The sequence below is a fragment of the Rhinolophus hipposideros genome (assembly GCF_964194185.1).
Source record: "Rhinolophus hipposideros genome assembly, chromosome: 8".
In the NCBI taxonomy this organism is placed as follows: domain Eukaryota; kingdom Metazoa; phylum Chordata; class Mammalia; order Chiroptera; family Rhinolophidae; genus Rhinolophus; species Rhinolophus hipposideros.
The window spans coordinates 32,099,064-32,113,524 of NC_138054.1; the positions used below are offsets into that span (position 1 = coordinate 32,099,064).

The following is a 14,461-nucleotide window of genomic DNA, read 5'->3' on the forward strand; positions in this document are numbered from 1 at the left end:
GTCTTACGCTTTAGGATTTCTCCCGTAAACAAACATCAGAAGAGACGGCTGCTAGAGAGGACTGAGGTTCTTGAGAGCCATCTTGCCTCCCTCCCGTCTCCCCAATCATGTGAGAGGAACGGAACACGAGGGGGAGACCCCCTTTCGGATTTGATGCCCAGAACCCACTCACTCCCACCTCGCAGCACCTGTGCAATCAGAGAAAACCGAAAAACGCTTGTGCGGAATGTGTACCCGGACTGGGAGTGGGGGTGAAGGGGTGTGGGGAGGATGCCAGAGAACCGGGCAGCGCTGCGCTCCTTCCGACTGCCCCCTCTGCCCCGCCTGGTAACACCAGGAAGGGCGTGGAAGGGAACCGGAGCGGGGGGGCGGAGGCGCACGAGCGCTCGCGGCCGGAGCACGGAGGATGCCACCGGCGGCGGCTCTCGGCCGCTGCGCTCCAGCTGGACCCGGCTGAGCCGAGCCTCAGAAGCTTCCAGGGCGGCCCGCAGACGCAGCTCCCCCGGGCCGCCACGTCGCCCCCGCCCCGCGCCCCTTCCGCGCGCCGCGGGCCGCAGGTAAGTCACGCCAGTCCTCGCACGGTCCAGTGGTATCAGGTGTCTTGGGAACGGCGCCCGCGGCTCAGGGAGGAACCGCGATGTCGCGAGCCGTCGGTGACACAAAGCGGGAGGGTAGGTCTCCCGCACGTCGGCTGCATGGAAGGGACACAGGTGGCAGCGGGATACCAGCTGCAGCAGTTTGGCCCAGCGCCCTCTTGGCCGCCGCGCCGAGGTCAGTGGGGGCGCGCGCGGGTCGGGGTAGGTCCGCGCCCCCCCCGCGGGGTGAGCTGCGGCGGCTGCGAGGCGCTGCAGCGCGGCCCCCACCTAGCCTGCCGCCCCCCGGGAAATCCGAGGCGGGGAATTTGAGATCCCGAAGCTACTTGCGATCCACTCTGGCCTGGGAAGGCCTGGTGAGGGGGCGGCCGCCTGGGTGCGGGCCGGGGCTCGAGATGGTCTGGAAGTTGTCTTCACTCGGATGTCCCTTCACTAGCGGTGTGGGGAGGTGGATGGAAAAAGGGGCCCAAGGCCGGGGACCCTGCGCTGGGCGAAATCCGCCTGCAGCCGGGCTCCGGGGGTCTAAGTGGCCCCCGGCGCTGGAGCCGGAGGAAGGCGCGGCTACTGCGGGCCGAGCTCTTCCAAGGATCACCGCGACCTCCACTCTATTCCCCGAACTTCCGGAAGTACCAGCTCGATAAAGTCGGTCTTGAGCGATTGTTGAAAAAGGGCGGTGGGGGGAGGGGGCAAGATGAAGGCAAAAAGAAAGCACGGAGTAAAGACCGAAGTTGTTTGTGTATGTTGAAGTGAGAACGCGCTTCTGAAGAAATAAGGTTGCGTTACTTTGTCTCCAACTGTGAGGCTTTTACTATTTACACATATTCCCTGGTTTTCTCTAATTTTCTGCAGCTCAATCCAATTATGCCTTTCATCGCTCTGAATAAATAACCTCTGGGTGTTAGTTTGTGGATTCTAAAGCCATGCCTAATACCTCAAATAACCTCTCTTCTCGCCCGCAGCTCCGCCCTCCCCGCATCCATCCCCCTGGGCGCTCTGGGAAGGGTGTGAAAGGTTGTGACAGGCGTTCCTTCAGCCGCTGGGGGTCTGGACAGATGGTAGTTTTCAAAGTGCACCCCCAGAAGGGCTTCTGGGATGCGGTAAAGCTAACGTTTGCAGCCAGGTTTCGCTGTCAGTCCTTGTAAATGAAATGTCTTGTTTCCGGGACAACTTGGTGCGATGTGCTGAATACATTAATTGTGGTTGGCTCATTTTCTCTTTGTTTCTGTGGGTTACTGTTACATGGCATGTGGCTAGTTTGTTTAAAGTTTAATTATCCCTGTATCAGAATAGAAAGGACTTAATGTGGCCTCAAATCTGTTTTATTATTAACGCGTTTTACTATTAACAGCTTCATTATTATGTTGGTGTTCATATGTGAGTTTTGATCAGCGTAAAATAACTTCGTTTTAAGTCCCCTAGGTAAAGTCTCTAAATGCTGGTTTAAAGTACACCTTTTTGAAGAAGGACATAACATGTTCTTGAGTGAAAAATCCTAAGGGATCAATAACCTTTTTCTCTTCTTTATGTCTTTACCTAAGTTTTTGTGCTCATACTTTGAAAAGCATTTTAAAACACATGGGCCACACTCTAATAAGTTCTGTCATACTTATTTCATTTTGAATGTACTGCATGTGCTAATATAAATATGTTTTATGTCTTATTGACTCAGCAATATCCTTATTAATCTTTTTCTTAATCAAGAGTTTAAACACTTTCCCCATGGCTATTTTTTATAGCCAATATCTATTGTTTGGAATTGTGTTTGCTAAGAATGTTTGAATCAGAACCAAGGGTGGGATTCTAGACTTGAAAAGCAGTGTAGTATCTAAAAACAGTGACTTGTCAGATAATGTATTAGTATAGTTTAACCCCCTCCCCTCGATTTCTGAGTACAAGTTATTGTAAAAATATCAAACAGAGCCAGACTTTTATATGGAAGGACTCTACTCTCCCTGGTGGCTTGGGATATTTTATTTTGAATCAGTTTCCCTAATAACAATATAAGTCTGAGTGAAAATCCAAGATGGGTACCCGCTTCTGGAGTGACTCGTCACTCTGGAAAAGCTGACTATGAAGACAATAAAACCAGCCCTATCCTTTGTTTTTTCTTTTTTTCCCCTTAAATTTATTGGGGTGACATTGGTTAATAAAATTATTTAGGTTTCAAGTGTACAATTCTATAATACATCATCTATTTATATATTGCATTGTGTGTTTACCACCCAAAGTCAAATCTCCTTCTGTTGTCATATATTTGACCTCTTTTACCCTGTTGTACCCTCCCCCGTTTCACTCTGGTAACCACTAAACTGTTGTCTGTGTCTATGAGTTTTTGTTTGCTTGTTTGTCTTGTTTGTTTGTTGCTTTCAATTTTATATCCCACATATGAGCGAAATCATATGGTTCTTGACTTTTTCCGTCTTATTTTGCTTAGCTTGATATTGTCCAGATCCACCCATGTTGTCGCAAATGACAGTATTTCATCTTTTCTTATCAGCTCTATCCTTTCCAAAGGGACAAAAGAAATAATAGGTATGCAGTACTTTGAAAAGTAAACTCTGCTACAGAAACATAAAACTTTCAATAGAAAGCAACTACAAGTGATGTGTCTGCTTGGGAGTCGGACTTAAATTGAGCTTCTGTGTTCCCCTTTGTAGACCAGTTAAGTCCCCTGAGGCTCCCTGCCTTTTTAGAACCTTGTTGGCTCTTAGGAAACTTCTCTGCCTGCTGAGACTGTAAGCCAAGTGTTGCTGCTTGCTTAGTGTTAGACCCTGTGCAGGGGCTTTATTTGCATTTTTATTTAACTCTTGATACAATCATATGAGGGTAGATATTGTTATTCCCATTCTGCAGAAGAGAAAACTGAGTCTCAGAAAGGCTGAGTGACTTGCCTCCGGTTACAGAAGTGTCAAATGTAGACACAGGATTAAAAACTAAACAGAGCTCAATGGTTTAAAATGTCTTTCTTTTCCATGTATAATGTAATAAAACTTTAAGCCTCTCCCCAGAAAAAGTCGTCATGTTCACAAAATGTTGCATGTAATTTCAGGGTCCATCTACACTTTGAAGCCCTTTCTCAGACTTTTAGATCACCAATCGTAACAGATATAGTTACTGAATGAAGCAGAAAGCATCAAATATATATAGCAGTTCTTGAATTTGGTAAATTTTAACTGGGTAAAAATTCACTTAACTGAAACAAAACAAAAATGACGTATTACATCCTAATTGACTCTGTAAACATCTAAATTCGAGTTTAGAACCGATGGTGCTTATTTGAAACCAGATCTTTTGTTTGGACTTCAACTGTCTTGCAAAGAATATAAACTTGTACCTTTACTTACAGAATGGAAACAGTTTTGTTTGTTTGTTTTTCCTCTAGAGATGGCAAATCCTGAGGTAGTTACAAGTAGCTGTAGCTTTCACCAAGAGGAAAATGGCCGCACGTTTAACCAGACTACATCTCCCTCCGAGGAGCTTCTATTAGAAGACCAGATGCGGCGAAAACTCAAATATTTTTTCATGAATCCTTGTGAGAAGTTCTGGGCCCGAGGTAGAAAACCATGGAAACTTGTTATACAAATTATAAAACTTGCAATGGTGACTATCCAGGTAAGGAATACCTGGCTATCCAGGCATCTTAGATCAGGAATTTGGTGAAGGCCTTTTTTAATAACAAAGAGAACTATGGACAATGATTTTTATAACTTTTAACTGTATACATTGATGGAGAACTTTACTGGAAACATGTAATCTTAAACCTTTTTCTCTTTAATATTTGTGAAAGAAGACTTTGGTGTGTTTTTTGTTTTTTACTTTTTTTCTTTCTCATCTTTCATTAAGTTATAATTTCAGTTACATGATCTAATTAGTTTTCAGGAAGAGAAAATTTTAATAGTTGGCTTCCAAGCAAGAGGGTTAGCTGAAGGTTTCTGAATCAGCCATGAAAACTATCTGTTGCCCAACCAGAAGATTCTTTTCCTTTCTAGTTTGTTTCCTGGGAATTTCTCTCTCTTCAGAAACTTCGAGGGTTTCTGTTAAGGCAATTACTTGGATTCTCACAGTCCTGTGATCACGGGAGTCTTGCACTGGAAAAATGTAGTTAACACAGGAATGGCAGAGATACTGAAATGTGAGACTTCCTTTTAGGAGATTTTGACTCTCACTTCCTTGGTGTTTCTTAACATTTTTTTGGAGAAACTATATTTTGTGATTCTTTATGTGTACAGGTTGTGATTTACTCATGTGAAAATGTGTTTTTCTGTTGGTTAGCATGATGATCACTTCTTAAAAGCAAAAGAGCAAAAATAAAAGCAATTTTTAATTCCAGAAATAGATGTGATAGGTTTATTTTTATTAGTACTTTCTCTTCTTGGTGAAAAAATGCGTAAGTAAATAAACACGGAGAATATAAATTAAACCTCGACGTCACTAAATCTTAACTGATTATTGAGAACAAATGCTTCAGATTGTTAGAAGCTAAGGTGATTTCTACAGTCATACAAAGTTGGTAGAATTCTTGCCTAAGTTTCTGATGCTAGTTGTGTCAAGGGAAATGAACAGTTAAATGACTACTCTGTTCCAGGATATTATTTATGTAAATCCAACAACATTCTTATTGAGTAAATACTAGTATCCCTTATTTTACAGAGAAAGAAACTGATACATAGTTTTTTTAAAAGCCACATGGTAGTAAGTAATTGAATCAAGACTTAAGAGGCAGCTGTGCTTTCTCTAATATATTACCATGAAAATGGATGTTCAATTCTCAGCATAATGATATTTGGCAAGTTGGAATTGAAATTCTTAACTTCCACGTGATAATACAGTGTCATAATAGTGAAAACTTTATCTTATGAGTAGGGGGGAAAGTATGGATTCGGTGAACATGAATATTTTTTACTTAGAATGATAGGTGCCACTTGAGTACTTAACGTTTCAGGCTAAACATTGTATAGACATCTTCATGTCTAATGCTTAAAACAAATCGGAGATAGATGGTGGTATTCCCACATCACAGCTGAGAACACAGGCTTAGTGGGGTGAAAATAGCCTCTCATAGTCAGGAAACAAGAAGAGTAGAACTGAAATTCAAACTCAGATTTATTCCCTCTATGACTTATGATCTTAATTATTCCTTCATCTTTTAGGGAGCTCATCTAACCTTCTTGTGTTTCCTAGAGTGGTCAAGAGGAAAATTGGCCACTGGTTTAAAATGTGAAGCCTGTTAGTAATAGACATGTAAAAGGTGTTTACAGGTAGGTTTTTGAAAGGAACTGAGGATTTCTTAATTGTGATGGTTCCTTAATCATCTCAGCATCAAGCAAATATTACATGAAGACAACTTTGTAATTGAGCAAATGAGGGTGACATCATGACAGATTCTCTCTTTTCAGGGAAAGGAAGGCATTCTTGCCGTTAAGTGAAGATTTTTGTGTCTGCAATAGGAAAAGAAAGATGTGTACAGTGATAGGCACCCCACTAAAATTTCCTTTCCCCACTTCCTGGCTCAGTCTCTGAATTATAGCACTTCTGTCTCGGCCCTTGGTGCTCCCGTCTGCCACTAGGATCTTACGGGCAGGGACTGTTGCCTTCTCTCTGTATCCTCAGCACATGCTCACGGCTGGCATGTATTTGAATGACTTGGTAAGAATGTCTTTGCAAATTCTCTGGAGGCTTTTTGGTCATCAGCTTCAAAAAATGTAAAATCCCTGAAATAGAAAACTATCATCTTATTGGGATTTAAATAGGACTTTTAGCTTTAAAAGACTCTTCAGAAATGGAAGTTGAGTTAGGTGGAGAGTGGTGACATGTGTAGGGTATAGGGCATACATCACAAGGGGCGATGAGAGGGGAAAGATTTGTCTACTTTCTATATTTTCTTCTGTTCAGACCTGTGTAACATGATAAGGTAGACAGAGCTTGGATATAGTCTGTTAGACAAATTCAAATTTTAACTATACACTTGCTGGTGATGTGATTTGGAAAAATTGTTTTACTTCTTCGAGTCTTTATGTAATCATCTTGCCAAACGGGTATATTAGAGAATATACTGTGAGATTAGTATGAGGAAAGTTCATGGAATACAGTATGGCACGTTGGTTCTCAGTGTTGTTCCCCTTTTCCACATAAAATACATCCTGCCTGACTCTGGGATTGAATTCAGAGTGTATGTTCTAAACTTACGGTGTATGTGTGGTGGGGTAGGGGGGTCGGTATATGACAGAGATAAATTGAGATGGTTTGGGAGGGAAGAGAAGGTAAAAGACTTGGAATAAAGTAAGATTTTGGAAAGAGCTTATGTTAATATGACAGCAATGCACTTAAACACTTTTTGTGTGAGGCAAACTAGTTTCATGTAAAACTCTGAGGTCCATCCTGCATGAATATTAAGGATATGTCATGTTAATATACTTTAATTTAAAGATAAGTGGAAAGGATATTTTTATTTTGGATCTTATTGTCCCAGTTTTGTTATATAGAATATATATTGGAATATAGATTGACTGTAGGATTTAGACTTATCTAAAGTGTTTCTTGCATTATATTATACACCTGCTTCAAAACCTTCTTAATGTGGAATTCATTTAAAAACTCTTCTCCTTGCTACTCAAGCCCCTGCACCATCTGTCTCCACTTTTTCTGCTCACACTTTTTTTCTCACAGTTCATCTATTGAATTATGTGGGTATGCTCAGTATCCCCACAGAGCCCTAAGTCCCATGCTACCTTCTTAGCCTTTCCCATGTGCCCTTCGAATGTCCTCTGCCCAAGTTCTGCACATACTTCAGAGTTTCTGTCATTTTGTCTTTCTTAAGCAAACTTTCCTATTTCTGTAGCCAAAGTGACCTGGCTTCTTTGACCACCAACAAAGCTCCTAAAGGACTTCTCTGAGCTCCTAAAGCTTTTGATAGTAGGCGCAATATCATATGTGAGATAGACATGAAAATAAATATTGAAAAGATGCAAAGCCACTTACTTTTACTTTAGAACTAGAAACCTACCCTATATTTAAGGACAAATTAATTCATAGCTACTAAAAGTTTAATTTCTGTTGAATATACTCAGGATCAATTAGACATTGAATCTTGAATTGATAAATTGATCATTGTAGGGAGACCTTTTATTTCATTGCTTTTTTACCCCTTTACTTTTTCTTTTTTACTTTTAAGCTGGTCTTTTTTGGGCTAAGTAACCAGATGGTGGTAGCTTTCAAGGAAGATAACACTATAGCATTCAAACACCTCTTCCTAAAAGGATATGTGGACCAAACGGATAACACTTATGCAGTGTACACACAAAATGATGTATACAATCAGATCATCTTTGCTGTGAACCAGGTAAATCAAGCATGTGCATTCTCTCTCTCTCTCTCTAAACGCACAGATAAGCTTAACGGAATTTACTTGATTTTCCCCTTTCAGGAGTGCTTGTGCATTTTTTACTTGGGAGAAAGAACAGACTAGAAAATTATTAGCATTGTACGTAATAGAAACTGACATTGATATATAGAAGGGTGAACGTTTCTGTAATGACATGTATAAAACCATTAAAATTTTAAAAAATATCTCACCAAACTTTTACAAAACTAGAAATTGAGAAAAGCTTTTGTCTAGTAACAGAGAGACAGAAACTTTAAAGACTTAATTTAAAAAAAAAAAATCAGAGCTAGGGCTTGGAATGAGGGACAGCCTCAAAGATTTAAAATTATTAACTTTGACCCTGGTCCTACCTATGTAGTCATTAAGTTTTCAGAGTATATACTTTCACGGGCCCTTAACACATAATGAGAATACTTAACTTTGCAAGACTTAAAAGTTCATTTAGAAAGTAAGGCCTTTATGTCGTACATGACAATGATCTTATTGTAACTTTGATTAACTGCCAAAAAAGGTAAGCTTGCTTTTCATACAGATGAGTCAAATTCCTATCGTGAGTTTCTAATCAATTTGTTTTTACTATAAACAGTATTTTTCTCAAGGTCCTAAATGTCTTATTTTGTATATGTCATTGAAAGTGTTCTTGAAGTCACTATTTCCGACCTGGGTAAGTTTGTAGATCACATTTCAAAATTATTACAGCCCTTCAAAAATTTTTTATAGTGTAATCATGGCTCTTCATTAATTGGAGACAATTCATGCACAGTGAGGTAGTAAATTGCTAGGACAGGATATGAATTATGGTACCAAGATTTTCTGTTAGCATTCTGATTGTGAAAATTGGCCCCAAATCTACATTAATAGAATTTGCGTAAGTTGTTAAGCAGAATTATGTCCTACAATTTGTAAGGGAAAAAATAGTATAATGCTGGAGATATTCAGTTTTGAGATCTTTGTTTTAAGCTTATTAAGTTTCTCTAAAGCTATTCTGAACCAAATTGGTAGTTTGTTCAGTTTTTTTTGCTGGGGAGGGTAGAGGCAAGAGGTAAATAGTTCATTAAATTTCTTCTAATTTACCTTTATTAGCAGGCTTAAAATTAGCTTTAAAAATATAGTGCTATTTAGTATTGAGGCCATTCTGTTGATCAGATTTCCATATTCTTTATAAAAATGTATGTATATTTCTTATCCTGGTATATAAGTAGATAATATTAATTGGGGTGGTTTTCCTTGGGCAAGTGTTCACCCACCGTCTTCCAAGTACTATCAGGCAATTTTAGTTGAAGGTAAAAATATCTTGATCACAATTTTCATGAATAACTAGAATTTTTGTGGTTTAATGAGGTCACTTTTCTACTTGATTCCAGAGAACTGAAAGAGAAAATATGAACTGATATTAAGGAGGGATCTTTGTTTGCTGTAAGGAATATCTTGATAGTTGAGGTGATAGTCACCAAGGGGAACTAACAGATAGGACAATGGCTTCTCTGCTCTCAGTTATTTATACTACTAATTAGTTATCCTGAAGGGTTTAGCCCCCACATGTCCTCTCACTGGATCATCTCTAGGGCTCATCGTGATCCAACACTGGTTATAACAACATTATTTTTTTATTATATACGCTTATATGAATGTCAAAATATAATTTTGTTTTAAGTTATATCCTGGCTTTCCTCAACCGTTTGTAAATCATCTTTACTGGGTTCTTGGCTTTCCTCTGCCCCTTACATTTGGGCAGGCCTCAAAGGTTTGTCCTTTTCCTGCAGAATTTCCTCCACTATGCAGCCTCAGCCACCACCACGATGACGTGACCCTGACTCTGAAACAGTCGCTTACACTGCTGCGTGCCAGACAGCTCGCAAGCACCTCAGAACCACCCTGTCTGAAGCAAGTTCATTGTCCCTTCCCACCTGCTCCCCTGACCTGTTTCTCTTTCTGATCAGTTGCTTAGATGTAATGCCTCAGGGTACTAGAATCATTTACTCTTACAGCTTAAGCACAGTCTATAAATTCCTGCCTCTGATTAGCTTCCCTTCTTCCCCACCCACTGCCCTACCACTTCTTGGCTCTTTTTCTAAAGGATTCACCTAAAATCACAGATTTGATTGCATAATATTTTTCACTCATTTTACATGTAGAGAGAGAGAGGGGGCCAAAAAAATGTACACACATTTGAAGAAAGGAAAAAACTATTAAAATTGTAATACTCAGTTTATAATGATAACAAAAGATGGATACAAGTCACGTCTGACTTCTGCAATTGCAAGAGGTGCTCAAAGTGGTTACCATCAGCGTCCAGACACTTCTGATTACAGCGAACTACTGCTTGAGCAATGTTAACCAAAGTGTCCACTTGAATGCATTTTTTGGCACCCTCGGTATACATACGCGCACATGCACACGCGCACACACACATGTAAGTGTTTAGTGCCACAGCATTTGATGTACTTATCCCATGAAGGCAGAGGTACATAACGCAGTCAGATTTTTGTGAATGAATAAATGAACTCAGAGGCTCATTATATGTGTTAGGAGCAAGTTATCACAGAAGGACCACAAAGGAGCAATGGTTTTAATCTGCTTTACTTTGGGTGCCACATCACTTAGATTAGGATCTTTAATGTCTTTTTATATTGTCTCCCAAAGGATGACCTGGGACCCATGTATCTGTGTGAAAAATTCCTTCTCTCAAGGCAGAGCTGCAGAGGCAAGTAGGGACAGGTGTCCAGCCTAATTAAAGCTCCGCAGAGGCCACAGCCACTTAGGTGCCCCATCAGTCAATTCCACAGGTCATCCTTTTTACAGCCATAGTCCCATACCACATTCCTGTCCCAGAGTCCTCCAACTTGGGCTCCAGAGCTGCCCTTTAGCTGGACACAGCGCTGCCACTTGTCCCCGACCATCCAGCTCTCGCAGGTGCTCAGACCTCCACAAAGAGTCTTACTAGGACAGAAGGAAGTCTGGCCATACCATAGCTTGTAATGTTAGCAGGAACCTGCAGCCCTATGCCTCAGATTGGTTGTGTTTCCAGATATTACAAGGTTTAAGACACACAGTTTCTGTGGCCAGGAGTTTCAGATCTTTAGTTAATTCTCATAAGGATTGCCTCACAAATAGGTGGACACTCAGAAAGGGCTATCGGACTCCGTTTACATGTCACTGTACTTCATGACTGTTACTTGCCTTTCCAGCTTTACCTCCCATTATACAGCCCACGTTTCAGGCACACTGGTCTAGTTGGTACCTTGTGTGTGTTACGCGATGTTGAGTTGGCTCCAACTCCTGGCGACCCTATAAAGGAATGATGCCCACCATGTCCTGTCCTCAACAGCCCTGCTCTGCTCCTGAGGACTCAAATCTATGGTTTCTGTTATGGAGTGAATCTATCTCATGTCTGGTCTTCCTTTTTTCCTACTGCCTTCTGTTTTCCCCAGCATGATTGTCATTTCCAAAGAACCCTGCCTTCTCATCATGTTCCTGAAGTACCGTACCACACTCAATATCTTTTACTTTCTTTTTCATTTAATGGACTTTACTTCTTACGTCCTCCCTATCCCTCCACATAAAAATACCAATTTAGTTCAGAGTAGCTTTAGAAGGACTTAGTACACTTATTTCTCAGAATAGAAAATAAAAATCTCCAGCATTATACTCTTCCTGCTACATGTAGGACGTAATGCTGTTTAACAATTTATCCATCTTAGTTCTCTTACTATGGATTTCTGGCTTATTTTCCCAGTCCCAGTGCTAACAGAAATCTTGGTGCTATAATCCAATGTCTTATCCTAGCAGTTTCTCATCTCACTGTGCATTGAGTAGGTCTAATAAATGAAGAGCCACTATCACATTATAATATTTTTTTACCTCACCATTAATTTGACAAACATTTGAGCACCTACTTTGTACCTAATACTGTTCTAAGTGCTGGAGTTAGAGTGGTGGACTTGAGAAGTCCCTTGCCCTGTGGAATTTGCATTCTAATGCTGGAGATGGACTTTAAACAAGTTTAAGCAGAATCATTTGATTTCATATGATGATGAATGCTATGAAGTACAATAAGGTAGCATAAGGTATTACAGTCCAGGGTGGTCAGAAAAGGCCTCTCTGAAAGCATAATGTCTGGGGAAAAATGTTCTAGGCTATAGGAGTAGCAACAGCAAAGGCCCTGTAGGCCAGAAAACATTGAGATGTTTAAGGAAATGCCAAGAAAGCAAGTGTGGCAGGGACAGATCTCTCAGGGCTCTCTGGGCCCTATAAAGAAACATTGAAGTTGACTCTGAGAGAGAAAGGAAGCCACGGGAGGGCTTTCAGTAGGGAGAGACAGTAAGTGTTAGCAAAGCCTAACATGTATTCACTTAAATTTTTAGTATCTGTTATGTATCAGGTATTGTTTTTGGTACATGAATACAGCAGTGAACAAATAGAAAAAGTCAAAGAAGTCATATTCTAATACGAAGAAAAAGGCAGAAAATAACTAAATAAAGATATCATCTGTCAGTTGATCATAAGTATACTGTAAACAAAAAAAGAAGGAAGAGTGAATGACTGGAGGTGGTCGGGGAAGGCCTCTCTGATAAGGTGATAGGTGAGCAGAGAACAGACAAAAGAGTGGTTATCTCAGGGAAGAAGCTTCCAGAGAGAAGAAACAGCAGAAACAAAGTCTCGAACAGGTTCACATTTTGGTTGTCGCTGTTCTAAGGGTTTTACATGTGTTAATTCACTTACTCTCTATAGCAATCCTATGAGTTCTTTCTGAAGACTCGACTGTGGTGAGAGTCCAGAATGGAAGCAGGAAAACCAGGCTAAGCAGGTGGGAGATGACTGGTGTGGACTAAGGTGATAGCGGTGAAGGTAGTGAGAAGTGGTCAGATTTGGGATATCATTTGAAAGTAATGCCTGACTTTCTGATTGATTGGAAATGGAGTATGAGAGAAGGAGACTGAAGGATCATTCCTAGGTTTTGACCTGAACTGATTGACTTACGGAGTTGTTTATTGAAAAGGTAATTATTGTAGAAGGAGCCTGTTTTTCCTGTTGGTCTCTTTATGTTTCAGATTCCTTTGTGACACCAGAGGTGTTGCATAGGTAGATTGAACATGTCAGGGCTGGAGATATAAATTTGGAAGTCATCAGCATATAGATGGTGTATAAAACATGGGACTGGTTAAGATTGTAGAGAGAATGTGGATAAAGGTCGAAGACTGAATCCAAGGCACTCTAAGATGTAGAGGTTGGCAAGAGGAGGATTCAGCTAAGGAAACTGAGAAGGAGCAGTCTCTGTCCCACGAAGTCAAGTGAAGAAAGTATCCCACAAAGGGGTAAACACTCAACTGCATCAGGCACCATGGAGAAGTGAAGTCAGATAAGGACTAAGAACTAAGCATCAGACTCCATAACATGCTGCTTATTGGTGGCTTTGACAAGGCCCAGCTCAGAATCAATTCCATGGGCCCATATTGTAAATGATTTCCTTCATTTATCCTAGCATGTTTTATATTCGTCTTTTAGTAGAATTATTTATCTATGTGTCCATCCCACTAAATTATTAATTCCAAGAGACAGATACCATATCTTTATCTTTGTATCACCAATTGTGCCAAACACCATTGTTCACAATAACCTCTTAGTTTTTTGTTTCTCATCTACACGAATCCATTAAGAGTTTTAAGTTGACAATTATTCCAAGGTACCATGATATTCTCATTTGCAAAAGTGACATTTTTGTTTCAGTTAGAGGGTTCACTAGAACAGGGGAATATTGGTATGAAAGTGACTACACTGTATTCTTGCAAAGATAAATATTTAAAAACATTTTCTTATCGAAAGTTTTGCTGGTTAGCCTGCCACAGTTGTAGACGTCTTCTTATATTGCAGTAGTAAAGCAAAATTCTGATTTTACAGAAAATATGTCAAAGATAAATAAACTTTGTATTCACACTGAATGTAAAAACCACTTCCTGGACATAGTTCTTTAAAGGACGGAAGAATCTCAAAGATCATGTGGCTTCAGCCTTTAATTTTGCAGATAAGGAGCCAGAAAGTCAGAAAGTTTGTGACTTGCCTGAGGTCACAGAACTGGCACTTGAACTCAGAGCTCTGATTTTTGAGTGCTCTTCGCCCCTCTGCTGTCCTGGTAGCATGTAGCATGTCACTCTGCGTATCAATGTGCATGTCTCCACCCTGAGTGGAGGTGGGAACCTGCTAGCTTCAAAGTCAGGAAGAGAGGGGTATCATGGCTTCACTTCAGCCCTGGCTGGCATTCTGATGTTCTGTTTCTCTTTTTGGTTGAAGTACTTGCAGTTACGCAACATCTCAATTGGGAATCATGCTTATGAGAGTAAGGATACGGAGCAGTCTGGTATGGCAATCTGTCAGCATTTCTACAAGCAAGGAAACATCTGTCCTGGAAATGACACCTTTGACATTGATCCAAAAATTGAAACTGGTAATGTTCTTCTATGAACTAGAATTTCTACTTTATAACGTGTTG

General features: G+C 40.5%; 1 protein-coding gene across 2 annotated transcripts in view; it reads left to right on the forward strand.

The window, feature by feature from the left end:
• The first annotated feature begins 357 nt into the window (after positions 1 to 357).
• MCOLN3 (mucolipin TRP cation channel 3) overlaps positions 358 to 14,461 on the forward strand; it is a 31,206-nt gene continuing 17,102 nt past the window's right edge. Inside the window, exons 1-4 of one of the 2 annotated variants that reach the window (XR_013993711.1) lie at positions 358 to 557; positions 3,976 to 4,205; positions 7,765 to 7,932; positions 14,263 to 14,416. Coding sequence is in view for 1 of the 2 variants with exons in the window: in XM_081054655.1 (XP_080910781.1) it covers positions 3,978 to 4,205; positions 7,765 to 7,932; positions 14,263 to 14,416 (550 nt within the window). In the remaining variant the exon portion in view is untranslated. The remainder of the gene's footprint in view (positions 558 to 3,975; positions 4,206 to 7,764; positions 7,933 to 14,262; positions 14,417 to 14,461) is intronic. The other variant, XM_081054655.1, reaches the window with a different exon arrangement.